The sequence below is a fragment of the Ostrinia nubilalis genome, chromosome 21 (assembly GCF_963855985.1).
Source record: "Ostrinia nubilalis chromosome 21, ilOstNubi1.1, whole genome shotgun sequence".
NCBI classification, from domain to species: domain Eukaryota; kingdom Metazoa; phylum Arthropoda; class Insecta; order Lepidoptera; family Crambidae; genus Ostrinia; species Ostrinia nubilalis.
In genome coordinates this window covers 8,257,171-8,272,000 of record NC_087108.1, presented here as the reverse complement: position 1 = coordinate 8,272,000, position 14,830 = coordinate 8,257,171, and the positions used below count along the sequence as shown (strand labels likewise).

The following is a 14,830-nucleotide window of genomic DNA, read 5'->3' as shown; positions in this document are numbered from 1 at the left end:
AAAAAGAATACTGTCAAATATAATGTTGCCGAGTTTTAGGTTTTACCTTGAAAATAGGGAAATAAAGTTATGTTAGAATTAAACCACAAGGTGAAATCTCTTTAAAAGAATAAAACAAAACATAGCATTTTTTATTTTATCTACTTTATCTATACATACATAATTCCTAAAATTATGAACTACCAAACCAACAATAATTCCTGCAGCCAACTGCTGTAAATAAAGCTCTTCAAAGTTCAAACATATTGAAATTCGACTTAGTGGGGAAATTATTTTTATTCTACTGGCAGCCCTCAATTGACATTTTGTTTTTTAATAATTATTTCATTGTTTACTCAAACGTATCTAGTTTGTAATGCCAAAAAATTTACTAGTAAAATGTCATGTATTGTTTCCGTGATCAGTATCTTTAGCTTCATGGTGATCAGCCATAATAAAAAAAACATCAAACAAGCTCAAACAGCTGTTTTTGACATAAATCTACATAACCTAAAAACCATATCAAAAACATAACACTTAGTGAAAAGGGTTATAATATAATGTTATTTGAAGCTATAAAATTGTGTAATTAATTTGTAAACTTCTTACAAGACATAATGGAATTAGAAATACTTCAAAATTCTAAAGCCGAACCACTAAAAAAGACGACAAAGCTATCAACTGTTGGAAAGACTTTAATTTATACCACAGGGGGTCTTGCACTAGGCGTTAGTATTGTTTGTATACCCTTCGTTTCGCCAGCCTTGAGGAAGGTTTGTTTACCTTATGTGCCAGCTACAACGGAACAGCTTGCTGGAGTAACCAAAGCATTAGCTAACAGAAGTGGAAGATTACTTGATGTGGGTTCTGGCGATGGCAGGATTGTATTCACAGCTGCGAAACTAGGATTCAAAGCTGAAGGAGTAGAACTTAACCCGTGGTTAGTGTATTATTCAAGACTAGCAGCCTTGCTTAACCCTGCCCATCGTGGCACCAAGTTTTACAGATGGAATCTATGGACATTCGACTTAAAACCTTATAACAATATTGTGATCTTTGGTGTTGAGCAAATGATGGAAGAATTTGAAAAGAAATTGCTACAAGAAGCTAATAATGAAACAGTTATAGTCGCCTGTAGATTTCCACTTCCTAATATGACACCGACAGAAACTATTGGACATGGAGTAGACACAGTTTGGAAATATGTAATTAAAAGCACAAAATAACGTAAGGCAATATAATTTACTTAGATAGTAATAAAAATATGTACAGTTATGTATTTTTGATTTAAAATCTACCACTTCTTTTCCTTCCAGTGTATTTTGTGTCAGGTTTGGTTTCTTTTCCTTGTTTCCTACGTCTCTCTTTCTTTTCTAATAACCATGCTCTAGTGTTCTTCAGAGGTTTACCTCTAGCCCCTCTGGTAGCTTCCCGCCTTGCATATTTCACTTGTAGACTATTATCAGTTTCATCTGTACCTGAATAACATACATTGATTTGATTAAGTTCATGACAAGTTCAAACATTGATTAAGATAGAGTTACATTTATTAAGTATTTGAGTAAAATTAATTACCTAAAGCTGTTGGTAAAGGTGCTGAGCCACCAGTCATAAGCACTAAAAAGAATTTCTTGGCTTTTGCCGAGTTGGGATAGTCTATGACCACTCCTCCATAGAAACCTGCTTTCATTGCTTGAGATGTGAGCAATTCTAACTGGCTCTCATTCTCTGGGTAGAACTGAAACACTGCACGGGCTGATCTGGACTGAAATAATAAAATCAATTGTTATTTACAAATGTCAAATTAAATAAAAGTTATTTGTATTGTGTCTTAATTACCAGAGATGCATATAGAGAACTGAAGAATGTATAAAGCCTTTTGACAGGTTTATGGGACTTTTTGTCTGCATTAAAGAGCCACTGTAAGGCTGACACAGATATGGCACCATCAAAGCAACCAGCTCTGAATGGCACACCTTCTCCCATGTCTGCTAAAACTAGATCACCTTCTGTTTCTCTTTCAATGGCAACATCTGGAAAAACAGATTAAATAAAGTTGTGTTTCAGATACTACAGATTATGTATGGAGTATTAGTCATTAAAAATGAATTTGCATCACAAAGTGAATTTTATAGTGCCTTACCTAACATGTCAGGGGAGATGTCCATACCAACCCACATGTGGCCATTTTCTTCAAGCACAGACCCTGATAGCCCGGACCCACAGCCAATGTCCAGTAACAAACAAGGCGAGTCCTCAGGGAGAAGGAGAAGCTCCAGGCATCTTTCTGTCATTTGAGCCTGAATATCAATAATACGGGAGCTGCAAACAATAACAATACAGATTCCTTAAAAAATACTAGTCAGTCAGCTGTACACAGTATCGGCTAATCGTAGGTATTTACCACATACTTTTGTGTGTATTTTCTTGCCTCATCAGCATTGTAAAACTAAAACAAAAATTAATAAATTAAAGTTATTGTAAAGTTAATAATAACAGTAATGTTATGTATATAATAAACGGTATCTTACGACTTCAGGTGGGGCTAAATGTTCTGGTCGTTTAGACATTTTTATGCGTTAGGAAAAGCAATGTATTAGAATTAAATTAAATAAAATCTTTGTTTATTTTGAACAAACACCACGAGACATAACCTAACTTATAACTGTCATCATTGACAGATGACAGATACGGTCAAAACTTTTTTATAAGCTTGCTTGAGCATAGTTATTTGGCCATGAAAGAAAAAATCCGATTATAAGGATATCCTGCGGATTCCTGCGTCGTTTTTGATATAGATCATAGATCGCTCAACGCCAGTTGAGGCGAACGACCTAATATTTGAATACAAAATACAAACAACACAATCTGCCTGCTGTGCCACAACATGTCGCGCTCTTGATAAGTCTGCAAGCCTGCTTATTCCAAGGCCGTGAAAAATGCAAAAAAAAGAAGTTGGATGACAGCTGTAAGCTGTCATTAATGTCATGTGTCAGGGTTACGCGAGCGGGAATTTTTGTTGTTTTGCATTTTTTGTAGTTAGTATTTAAAATCTATTTTATTAATCCAAGATAAAATGCGTTAATTTTAATCGATAATTATTAATCCTTGGTTCACACCCGATATTAAAATGCCCAAAGCTCTAAGTCTTAAAAAGGTAATGATAAGTTAACCACTACATTGGAATTATCTAAGGAATGATTCCTTGATTAATTTATTTTACTATTCCAATGCAATTTTTCAGACAAAACAAGGCAACTTACCAAAAAATCAAAATTGTATTACTCAGTTTTTTAAAAACACTTCTAATGGTTCAACTCAAGCTAATGGAAATCATGAAGTTTTATCGCAAAAGGCTTTTCCACAACCGGAGGACAATAGTAAGAATTTACCGAAAAAACGAAAAGCTCCATCACCTGTGCAAATAGATCTATGTGACACCGAAGATAAATTATCTGATATACCTGCTAACTATGGAAATAATCATCAGGATGATAAAATACATAAAAAGGCTAAGATCCAGCAAGTTCATATACAGAAAAGTCCTCCAAAAAGGCACACAGGTAAGATTTCCTCACCTGAGAAGGAAAATAGTGTTAAAATTCAAAGGTCTTTTAACATTGAAGAGGCTAAACAACAATCCATAGATTCTAAAAAAAAGTGTGTTACAAGACAAGCTGCTGATAGAAATGATACACTAAAGGAGAGTCTTTTATCAGGTAAGATTTATTAACTAATTTGTGTTTCAGTTAAACACAGTTTACTAACTTTCCACATTAACTTTTCAGATTTTGAATGTTCACCGAAAAAGACATTGCCTCTTGTGAGTTCAAAACAAAATACACCCAACTCACCGATTGTAGATAGTTCAACAAATAATATAGAGAGTAAAGATGTTAAATCATTTTTTAAGAATCATGAAGAAAATGTATTTGATAAATCTCCAGTAAAAAATGGCACCCCACCAGCTAATAATATTTTTGTTGGTGCACAAAATGATGCTAAACTGAATATTACACCCAAGAAGAGTCCTATTACAACAGGTATAATTTGGAACCCTTAACTAAAAGTAATTTTTCATATAACCAACTTTTTCTTACCTCTGTTTTAACCATGTTTCTAATATTCTTCTCATAGAACTTCGAAGATCCCCAAGAATAGCTAAACTGCTTACCCCTGAGAAGATACTGAAGGAAGCATCTCCTTTTAAAAAAGCACTAGCTTTTGGTCACCAAGATGATTTTGGTAACTCACCGAGTTTAGATAGTTCAACAAATAGTATAGAAAGAAAAGATGTTAAATTAATTTTTAAGAATCATGAAGAAAATATATTTGATAAATCACCAGTAAAAAATGGTACCCCACCAGCTAATAATATTTTTGTTGGTGCAAAAAATGATGCTAAACTGAATGTTACACCCAAGAAGAGTCCTATTACAACAGGTAAGATTAGAATTTTTTTCTAAAAGTAATTTTTCATGTTACCAACTTAACATTGGATTATTTTAACCATGTTTCTAATATTCTTCTCATAGAACTTCGAAGATCCCCAAGAATAGCTAAACTGCTTACCCCCGAGAAGATATTGAAGGAAGCATCTCCTATCAAAAAAGCACTAGACTTTGGTCACCAAGATGATTTTGGTAACTTACCGAGTTTAGATAGTTCAACAAATAATATAGAAAGAGAAGATGTTAAACCAATTTTTAAAAATCATGAAGAAAATGTATTTGATAAATCACCAGTAAAAAATGGTACCCCACCAACTAATAATATTTGTGCTAAAAGAAATATTACACCTAAGAAGAGTCCAATCACAACAGGTAAGGTTTGGAACTTTGGAAACCTTATTTGTAAATTGTTTTTCATACCAGGTTTAATTGATTCAATTTCAATTTGAATATCAAATTACCAGTTTCACATTTTGAATTCATCAGTACCTCTAGTAGGAAAAACTTTCGAGTTCGTTTCGTTGCGTATTCAAAGTGTCATCGAAAAATTTTGTATGAAAAATTAAACAGCGCCCCCTAGGGCGGCTATAATATAGGGGGCGCTGTTTAATTTTTCATACAAAATTTTTCGATGACACTTTGAATACGCAACGAAACGAACTCGAAAGTTTTTCCTACTAGAGGTACTGATCCTGATAATAATTTTAGTTATACTTTATTTTTCTCATAGAACTTCGAAGATCACCCAGAATAGGCAAACTACTTACTCCTGAGATGATATTAAAGGAAGCATCTCCTATCAAAAAGGCACTAGACTTTGGTCATCGTAATGATTTTGGTGATGATTTTATGGATGAATGGGACTTAAATGAAATTGAAGAGGTGAGAATAGAATCCCAACTATAATATTATAAATGCGAAAGTAACTCTGTCTGTCTGTCTGTCTGTCTGTCTGTTACGCTTTCCCGCTTAAACCTCGCAACCGATTTTGATGAAATTTGGCATAGAGATAGTTTGAGTCCCGGGAAAGAACATAGGATAGTTTTTATCCCGGTTTTTGAAACAGGGACGCGCGCGATAAAGTTTTTCTGTGACAGACAAAATTCCACGCGGGCGAAGCCGCGGGCGGAAAGCTAGTAGGAAATAAATGGAAATATAAAGATGCTTTTTTTTTTTTGGAAACTTTTATGAAAGGATAAAGTAATTGCTGGCTATATCAGGACAATATTGTATGTTTCAGGAAACAGTTGAAGATCTTGATTTGACATCAATGCAAAGATGTGAGGTCATAAGTGTGACCCGACAGCCAACATCACTGAAACTTTTACTAAAGAATGACAGAAATAACAAGGGCACTTGTTACATTGAAGGATTCTGGTTAGTCTTATTTAGCTTAATTTGGGACTAGAGGCGCCGTGTAAAATGTCCAAGGATTATTATTTAGCAGAACAGTGCATGCTCACAGACAAATGTATGATGGCCACTATTAAATCTTCGGTGCAGATAGACTTATTTTACAAGTTTATTGGTTAACCAAATTACACTTTTATTGGTTATATTTCAGGCTAGACACACCAATATCGGAGGGCGAGATCCTAAGCATCCTAGCTTCCCGTGATTCTTCTGGAAAGTTCTCTGTAACCAATACTTCTGGGCTGATGGTGTTACGGCCAGACCACCTGGTTTCCTCCACGAGCGTCGTTGCCGGCGTGTTTTGTAAGCGCAAGGCAGTGTTGCAGGAACGATGGAGGGGCATAGATTCGGCTAATAGTGCTGTAAGCATAAACTTAACTTTATTTAATTTACTATATCATTTTGTTCCTTGTCTATTGCATTTCATCTCATATTTTCTATTAAATGTATTCTACTACATTATTATAAATCTGTTTTCAGATGACTATAGGAACACTAATACATGAACTGGTGCAGAAAGCTCTAACACAAAATATTTATGATGTAAAACAATTGAATATTGAAGTAGATAAAATCATAAAGGAATCCATTCAATTACTTTACGATGCAGGCTTGTCGGAAAGTGAATGTCGGAATGATATGCAGGCATATATTTTACCACTTGCGGAGTTTATGCAGACTTACTTAGCTAAAAACCCGCAATCTTCAGTAACGGTGAGTATAAATAAACAATGTTCGTTTTAAAACATGAGTCAGTTAAGAATTAATTCGCGCCACTAAATGTATCCGGCTCGAAGGACCAAAATATTTTGTTATTATATTCGTGACTTTATTTAAGTGATATTTTATTTGGTTATAGCAAAATAAAAAGGGCAAATGGAATGGACATGTAAACAAAGTTTTGGACATTGAAGAAAACTTGTGCTGCCCAGAACTTGGCTTGAAAGGGAAAATTGATGCCACTCTAGAAGTTGCCATACATGAGAGAAAAGGTTTATATTAATAAATAAGTGACATAATGAATGTGTTGATTGATTAAAACTAATTATCTGGATGGTAATATTACGGTAAATGTCATATTTTTAGGAAATAAGCTGGAGACAGTGCCATTAGAGCTGAAAAGTGGTAAGGCGAGTGAGTCGGCAGAGCACAGAGGCCAACTGGTGCTTTATGGCATGATGCTGGCGCTGCAGCGAGGCGACAGCCCGGCAGTGGCGGAACAGCGAGGATTACTGCTGTATTTGAAGTGAGTAAATAAATAAATGTCAATTTCATTATCATCGCTTAACTGGCTTCATCAATACTCAACTCAATCCTTTATCGCTCTACTCACTGCTGCCTGCGGCCACCGAATACATTATTTAATACAAAAAGAAAGCATGAAAATAAGTTTACATATCAATAACTTGATGTAGATTGGATTCGCCATTACAGACACTTCTAAGATTTATTTTTTCGCCAAGAAATCCACAGCACAAGCCTAGCTAGAGACTAAACCTATGTCTATAGTCTGGTCTGCGAGCACGTAGAATTTTGTCCAATGACCCCAAGCTACCCATCCTTATCGCTCGCGCGTAATTATGTTGTCGCACACTCACTGCGAGCGCCCGTCGTAAAGTCGCGACACCAATGTAATTACGCGCGAGCGATAAGGATGGGTAGCTTGGGGTCATTGGACAAAATTCTACGTGCTCACAGACCAGGCTTTATCACCAAAACTCAACAAAATCAGTTCAGCTGGTTAATATATTTTTATTTTATATTGATCGTAGGAACAGCGTGGAACTCCGCGAGGTGTCGTGTGGGTACCCCGAGCGACGCGATCTGATTCTGCTGAGGAATAATCTTGTCAAGAACCTCGCAGCCGGGCCGGAGGACGTTGACCCTGGTAAGGATTCGTAATAATAACAATCAAATTGGGTAAACCCTTTTTCATGCAATGCAGAGAAAAGTGTGAATAAACTGTCACCCGTATTCACAAACGATGCTTACTTGAGTGAAGCATTAACGCTATACGAAGTCGAACGCACAGCGTGAATAGAGCTCTGTGATTGGTTCGTGTGTGTCACTCCGCCACTCAAGTGTTGTCTATGAATAGGTTTTTGGGACCCTGTGCGTCCACGCGCACTGTGAAACCTCATAGTAATGTTTGTGAATACGGGTGTGTGTTTCCATTATCCTTACCTTACCATATTTAGTCTTGCTGTGAGATGTTTGTGTAATAAAAGAGGTATCGTTTTCAATAATCTTACAGAACAGCTTGTGGATATAGAAGACGCGTCAGTGCTACTTCAGCAGAAGCTCCCCGGTCCGATACACCGCGAGAGCGTATGCTCCAAGTGCCCGTATCTTACGTTATGTTCTTTACACTTATGGTAAGTGTTATCATCGAGCAACGAAACCAAACATTTTTTAAACAAAAATTGACTACACCTGCATTTGTTTTATGATGTCGAGTCTTCCCCAAAAAGTCAGACTCCAATCTCAATGAAGCTAAACATCTGTCGAGTTTTTTCTTTGAAATGTATTGAAGAACTACCTAGTCTACCTACTTCTAAATACCCGTACCCGTAGGTAGATCTTTTCTTTCAATCATATTATACATAAATAAAAATATTTCTATATTTATAGGCACACAGATTGCCGGTCCGTATCCGAGAGCCACCCGTTAAGCAAACTGCGCGAGTCAGCACAAGGCCACCTCACTCCCGAGCACATCAAATACTTCTTACACTGGACAGCCCTACTGAAGATAGAAGAGAGAGGGCAGCTAGCTACCGCGCCCTTGCACGCGCTGTGGACTGACAGTGTCGAGAAGAGGTATGTGTTAATGTTCATTGACATAATACTTTGATACTGCATAACCTGGTTGAGTTAACTGCGCGCCTGGCGGCCGTGACGTCACATCCACACTCTGGAACGAATGGGGCGAACGCGGGGGTGTGCGGGTAAGTGGGAGGGAGAGTCGCATTCCAACGAGGTGCGCGGTAAGCTCGATCGGATTGTATTTATTACCTTTAAAAACCAAGTTCCCTTATAGAACTTATGTCGTCATTGTTTACCAATTGTATTGACTATTTTTAGGGAAAAACGAGGTACCTGTACAGCCAATTTGTTTCTGAAGTCCGTGCAAGAATCTGGAGATAGATATCTCCATGTGTTCCTAAGGAAAATGGAAAGTAAGTGTTTGAAATAAAACGTAATATTCCTGTCTGTATATTAAATTATGTGTCATATTTTTTACTTTTTTTATAAAATGTTGTAGATTCACAAAGTGTAAAAAGTATAGAATCCAAAGGACCCCAAGAAGGTGAATTTTCCATAGTGAGCATAGAAAAAAGACCGTGGATTGCTGCTGGAGTAATCTCGCTCTTAAAAGACAACGAAATCCACATGCTTCTAGAAAGGTGATCGCGAATAATTCTTACATTCATGATACTTTTGGTGTGGGGATCTTAGCTTTGTGTTTACGTAACTGTTACCCTATAATAAGGATGTTTTTTGCAGAGACCTAAGCCGTAGAATGCCTAAAAGCACTCAATTCCACATAGACACATATGAATCGTACGCAACTACTGTACAGAATTTGACCAACTTAGGTGTTTTAATGGAGGACAGCGAAAGAGCACAAAGGCTAAGGAGGTGAGAGATTTTATATCATCTTTTTTAACTTTATGTTGAATGAGTCAAGATTTTCAGTACAGCACCTTGCGTCAAGTTGTAAGTGTGACTGTACCATATTCTGTCGCATTAAAACCCTACCTGCATCGAAGTCAGAGATACAATAAGGCGGGACTAGCCACTCGGTTACAAATCCGTCAATATAACTTTATCAGAAGGTTTTCTGACGTTGGCTTGAGGCGTACAACACATCCTTTGATGTATTTAATTTGTTTTCAGTTTGATAATAGACAAGGACGTCCCGTTATTCGAGACCAAACAGCCTCGCGAGGTGGGCCGGCTGGGCAGCAAGCTGATGCGCGGCCTCAACATCGAGCAGCAGCGCGCCGTGCTGCGGGCGCTGGCGGCGCGCCACTACGCGCTGCTGCGGGGCCTGCCGGGCACCGGTGAGTGTGTAGCGACGCGGGCGCGGGCTGGGACGCGAGGAGCCGCGAGTGGGCCGGCTGGCAGCCAGCTGATGCGCGGCCTCAACATCGAGCAGCAGCGCGCCGTGCTGCGGGCGCTGGCGGCGCGCCACTACGCGCTGCTGCGGGGCCTGCCGGGCACCGGTGAGTGTGTAGCGACGCGGGCGCGGGCTGGGACGCGAGGAGCCGCGAGTGGGCCGGCTGGCAGCCAGCTGATGCGCGGCCTCAACATCGAGCAGCAGCGCGCCGTGCTGCGGGCGCTGGCGGCGCGCCACCACGCGCTGCTGCGGGGCCTGCCGGGCACCGGTGAGTGTGTAGCGACGCGGGCGCGGGCTGGGACGCGAGGAGCCGCGAGTGGGCCGGCTGGCAGCCAGCTGATGCGCGGCCTCAACATCGAGCAGCAGCGCGCCGTGCTGCGGGCGCTGGCGGCGCGCCACTACGCGCTGCTGCGGGGCCTGCCGGGCACCGGTGAGTGTGTAGCGACGCGGGCGCGGGCTGGGACGCGAGGAGCCGCGAGTGGGCCGGCTGGCAGCCAGCTGATGCGCGGCCTCAACATCGAGCAGCAGCGCGCCGTGCTGCGGGCGCTGGCGGCGCGCCACTACGCGCTGCTGCGGGGCCTGCCGGGCACCGGTGAGTGTGTAGCGACGCGGGCGCGGGCTGGGACGCGAGGAGCCGCGAGTGGGCCGGCTGGCAGCCAGCTGATGCGCGGCCTCAACATCGAGCAGCAGCGCGCCGTGCTGCGGGCGCTGGCGGCGCGCCACTACGCGCTGCTGCGGGGCCTGCCGGGCACCGGTGAGTGTGTAGCGACGCGGGCGCGGGCTGGGACGCGAGGAGCCGCGAGTGGGCCGGCTGGCAGCCAGCTGATGCGCGGCCTCAACATCGAGCAGCAGCGCGCCGTGCTGCGGGCGCTGGCGGCGCGCCACTACGCGCTGCTGCGGGGCCTGCCGGGCACCGGTGAGTGTGTAGCGACGCGGGCGCGGGCTGGGACGCGAGGAGCCGCGAGTGGGCCGGCTGGCAGCCAGCTGATGCGCGGCCTCAACATCGAGCAGCAGCGCGCCGTGCTGCGGGCGCTGGCGGCGCGCCACTACGCGCTGCTGCGGGGCCTGCCGGGCACCGGTGAGTGGTGCACTGTTCTATGACATAGGTGAAGTCAAATCTCTCAGTCAATTGTTTTCTTTTTTTTGTAATTTAATTATGTTGGTTGGAGAGTCAACCGCTGAAAACCAGCGTGCATGCACGCGTGGCTCGATTAATGCTGAGCGGGCGCCTTTTTGGCACAAAATATACGTGTATAGTTTTAAGTCCCTTTGTTCTGTTTTTTGTTTTCTTTTTGTGTCAAATAAAGTTTTTCTTATTCTTATTCTTATTCTAAATCTTACAAGTCAAAACTTGTGCGAGTACAAGGAACAGATGCCCGTCCGATGCGAGTCTGCTCAAGCGACGACCACCCGCCTTTTAATGTAGTTTCAGGACCGTGGCTTACGCATGCCGAGTGCATCATGGAATTCCGTTGCACGCATCCGCGCCACACTGCTCATACTATTTTTCGATCCGCGTCCGGGCGCACGCGCAAGTTTTAGCGTACACCCTAAGGCCCGGTTTCCAATGAGGCGGAGCGGAACAGAGAAGTGTTTTGAATAACCAATAAGATTCCTTGGTTTCCTGAATAATGAAATCTGATTGGTTATTCAAAACACTTCTCCGCTCTGCCTTGGTGAAAACCGGGCCTTAATCTGCATTTTTTCAAAGAACTGTAGGTTTTTTTATAGATCCACACGTGCTATCAATATAGTACCACAAGCTTTATGTCTATTATGTTGTGTGGTCGTAGGTAAAACGCAGACGTTGAGCGTGCTGATACAAATGGCGGTGGCGCTGAAGATGCGGGTGCTTGTGACGGCACACACGCACTCGGCCGTCGACAACTTGCTGGCCAGGTAGTTAATAAAACTCAAAGTTCTTTTATTTGCATGGACTATTAAAAATAGTGCTTACAATTCGTCAAATATTACGTAAAAAAATAATAAGTAATAGTAAAACTTTAAAGTATTGCTCTTTTATGGAGCCTTCACATACCTATCTTTTTGCCCTAATGAAAGATGTGGCAAATATTGCAGTGCCTTATGCAGTTGTAATAGATGCTATTTTGCACCAAAAATTTATTCTGATGTGCTGTTAACTGTATAATTTTGCAGGCTTCCAAAGACCATCCGTATAATGAGACTGGGCCCCAAGTCACGAGTGGCGGCGAGTTTATCGCATTGCTGCGAGCAGGAACTATCCGTCAAGTGTGAGACGCCCGAAGACCTTGAGGAACTCTACGGCTCTATGGTAGCAAATTATTTTCTTTATTTTTTTGTTTTATTCTGCATTTTGTTTTCTGATGCTGCCAGCTGCCACTAATATATTTTTATTACAGGAGGTAGTTGGAGTGACTTGCTTAGGAGCATCTCACGCCATGTTGTCGCGAACGACCTTCGATATGTGCATTGTTGATGAAGCGACTCAGGTGATAATGAGAGCTAACTTCTTGTTTTATAAAATAAATGATATTGGACCTTATTTCTATCTCTATAAGAGCCAATGTGTGTTAATCTGTATTATTTTCAGGTCCTCCAAAGTACGGTTCTGAGGCCCTTGTTTGCTGCGAAGCGTTTCGTTCTTGTGGGAGACCCGGACCAACTGCCTCCGGTCGTACGGAGCAGAGCTGCCAGGTATATTTTCACTAAAGTATACATTACTCATCTCAAATGAATCAATCTTCATAGCATGGCAGGCCACAAAAAATATTAAGTTCATAGATTTGACATTTTTGTAATTTTTTGTAGTTTTCTTTCTTATCAAAACTGGTATTATGGTGGCTTCTAGTCCTGTAAAAAATGATAAATCAAACTTGGTATTCTTCATTTGGAATGATCATATTCTTTCATTTATGGTTCAAAATCGTATGCGGACTTTGTTTGTTATAGGCGCCTAGGCATGGAAGAGAGTTTATTCCACCGTCTCATGAGCGATGCAGCCACGTCGACTTTGGCATTACAGTACCGCATGAACGCGCCACTAGCCGCGCTTGCTAACACCGTCGCGTATGACGGCAAGCTGCTCTGTGCCAACGACGCGGTCGCTCGCGCCCGCCTGGACGTCGACTTGCAGGCAAGTATATGACGTCACACCTGCAGGCGATAGGAGAGAGCCTATAGCGACTGGTTACGTCACGCTAGCGCTGCAGTACCGCATGAACGCGCCGCTGGCCGCGCTCGCCAACACCGTCGCGTATGACGGCAAGCTGCTCTGTGCCAAGGACGCGGTCGCTCGAGCCCGCCTCGACGTCGACTTGCAGGCAAGTATATGACGTCACAACTGCAGGCGATAGAAGAGAGCTAATAGCGACTGGTTACGTCACGCTAGCGCTGCAGTACCGCATGAACGCGCCGCTGGCCGCGCTTGCTAACACCGTCGCTTATGACGGCAAGCTGCTCTGTGCCAACGACGCGGTCGCTCGAGCCCGCCTGGACGTCGACTTGCAGGCAAGTATATGACGTCACACCTGCAGGCGATAGGAGAGAGCCAATAACGACCCGGCCTGCAGTACCGCATGAACGTACCACTGGCCGCGCACACACCTGTTATTTAAATAAAATAGTTTTTATAGACTATACCAAGCCACACAATGGAATAAAATTACTCTGCTTTGTTTATACCTATTTTTAATTTTGTTGGCAGAAAATATCCGAGGTAGCCACTTATCCCTGGCTATCGCAAGCTTGCAGTCCGGAGGCGGATGACGCGGCGGTGTTCCTAGACATACAAGTCAACGCGCCCGCGCATTCAAGGAGCTGCGCGAATGGCGACGAGGCTAGCGTGGTGCTGGCTTTGGTCAATTCACTTGTCAAGGTATTTTGATTCTTTTGTGTACTTATATTTATGAAATCGGGACTAAAAATCTCGGAGGTGGCCACTTGACCCTGGCTATGAGTCTTCTATGGCTTGTAGTCCAGTGTTATTGTTTACTTTAATTATTTTTAACCCCTAGGGCGGCGTGAAACCGACTAACATCGGCGTAATAGCACCGTACAGAGACCAAGTATCCCTTCTCCGGCGAACTGTGGGACCTCTCGGCGTGGAAGCCAGCACTGTGGACCAGTTCCAAGGACGGGACAAGGACGTCATCGTATACTCGTGCACGAGACAATACCAGCCGGACGGCGATAGGGAAGTTAAGGTTAGTAAGTAAGGAGGTAATCAGTAATACGCATTACATAAACTTAGGATTGTATTTTGAAAAGACGGTAAAACCAGATTCTGATTAAACATAAATTTAAATCTGTGATTGGTATCATAGGGTTAAATTTCCTTTGTCCTCCAGGAAGGCGAGGTCCTGAACGACAAGCGGCGCCTAGCCGTGAGCGTGACGCGCGCGCGACACAAGTTCATCGTCGTGGGTGACTCCCGCGCGCTTCGCCGCTACGAGTCTTTACACCGTATGCTTCAAGCCTGTAAACCTGTGTGCATACCACCCGCTGATCTGAGACAAGTCGTAGATCGATACAGGACGGTGTGAGAAAAGAAAGGCGAGGTCAAATGACAAGCGGCGCTTAGCCGTGAGCGTGACGCGCGCGCGACACAAGTTCATCGTCGTGGGTGACTCCCGCGCGTTTCGCCGCTACGAGTCTCTACACCGCATGCTTCAAGCCTGCAAGCCCGTGCGCATACCGCCCGAGGACCTCAAACTAGTCGTAGATCGATACAGGACGGTGTGAGAAAAGAAAGGCGAGGTCAAATGACAAGCGGCGCTTAGCCGTGAGCGTGACGCGCTCACGCCACAAGCTCAGTGCGTCGCTAGGAGTCTCTACACCACATGCTCCAGGCCTGCAAGCCCATGTCCATACCGCCCGCTGACCT

General features: G+C 42.8%; 3 protein-coding genes across 3 annotated transcripts; 2 read left to right on the top strand and 1 right to left on the bottom strand.

Moving 5' to 3' along the window:
- The first annotated feature begins 495 nt into the window (after positions 1 to 495).
- LOC135082040 (ATP synthase subunit C lysine N-methyltransferase) lies at positions 496 to 1,254 on the top strand. Its single transcript, XM_063976789.1, has one exon. It carries the CDS (start codon positions 597 to 599, stop codon positions 1,203 to 1,205), a length of 609 nt encoding a protein of 202 aa, XP_063832859.1. The 5' UTR covers positions 496 to 596; the 3' UTR covers positions 1,206 to 1,254.
- LOC135082038 (probable 18S rRNA (guanine-N(7))-methyltransferase) lies at positions 1,202 to 2,661 on the bottom strand. The gene is made up of 6 exons (XM_063976788.1): positions 2,511 to 2,661; positions 2,391 to 2,428; positions 2,123 to 2,301; positions 1,819 to 2,012; positions 1,555 to 1,744; positions 1,202 to 1,457 (listed from the first exon to the last, which is right to left on the bottom strand). The coding sequence occupies exons 1-6, from the start codon at positions 2,547 to 2,549 to the stop codon at positions 1,267 to 1,269; spliced, it is 831 nt and encodes a 276-aa protein (XP_063832858.1). The 5' UTR covers positions 2,550 to 2,661; the 3' UTR covers positions 1,202 to 1,266.
- Positions 2,662 to 3,766: 1,105 nt separating this feature from the next.
- On the top strand, positions 3,767 to 14,619 carry LOC135082463 (DNA replication ATP-dependent helicase/nuclease DNA2). The gene is made up of 23 exons (XM_063977259.1): positions 3,767 to 4,022; positions 4,117 to 4,422; positions 4,515 to 4,802; positions 5,161 to 5,312; positions 5,671 to 5,807; positions 5,995 to 6,205; positions 6,324 to 6,557; positions 6,703 to 6,835; positions 6,930 to 7,089; positions 7,616 to 7,731; positions 8,098 to 8,218; positions 8,475 to 8,663; positions 8,928 to 9,022; positions 9,109 to 9,250; positions 9,351 to 9,485; positions 9,744 to 10,886; positions 12,124 to 12,259; positions 12,348 to 12,437; positions 12,539 to 12,642; positions 12,898 to 13,081; positions 13,652 to 13,822; positions 13,962 to 14,150; positions 14,295 to 14,619. The coding sequence occupies exons 4-23, from the start codon at positions 5,205 to 5,207 to the stop codon at positions 14,487 to 14,489; spliced, it is 3,993 nt and encodes a 1,330-aa protein (XP_063833329.1). The 5' UTR covers positions 3,767 to 4,022; positions 4,117 to 4,422; positions 4,515 to 4,802; positions 5,161 to 5,204; the 3' UTR covers positions 14,490 to 14,619.
- Positions 14,620 to 14,830: the final 211 nt, after the last annotated feature.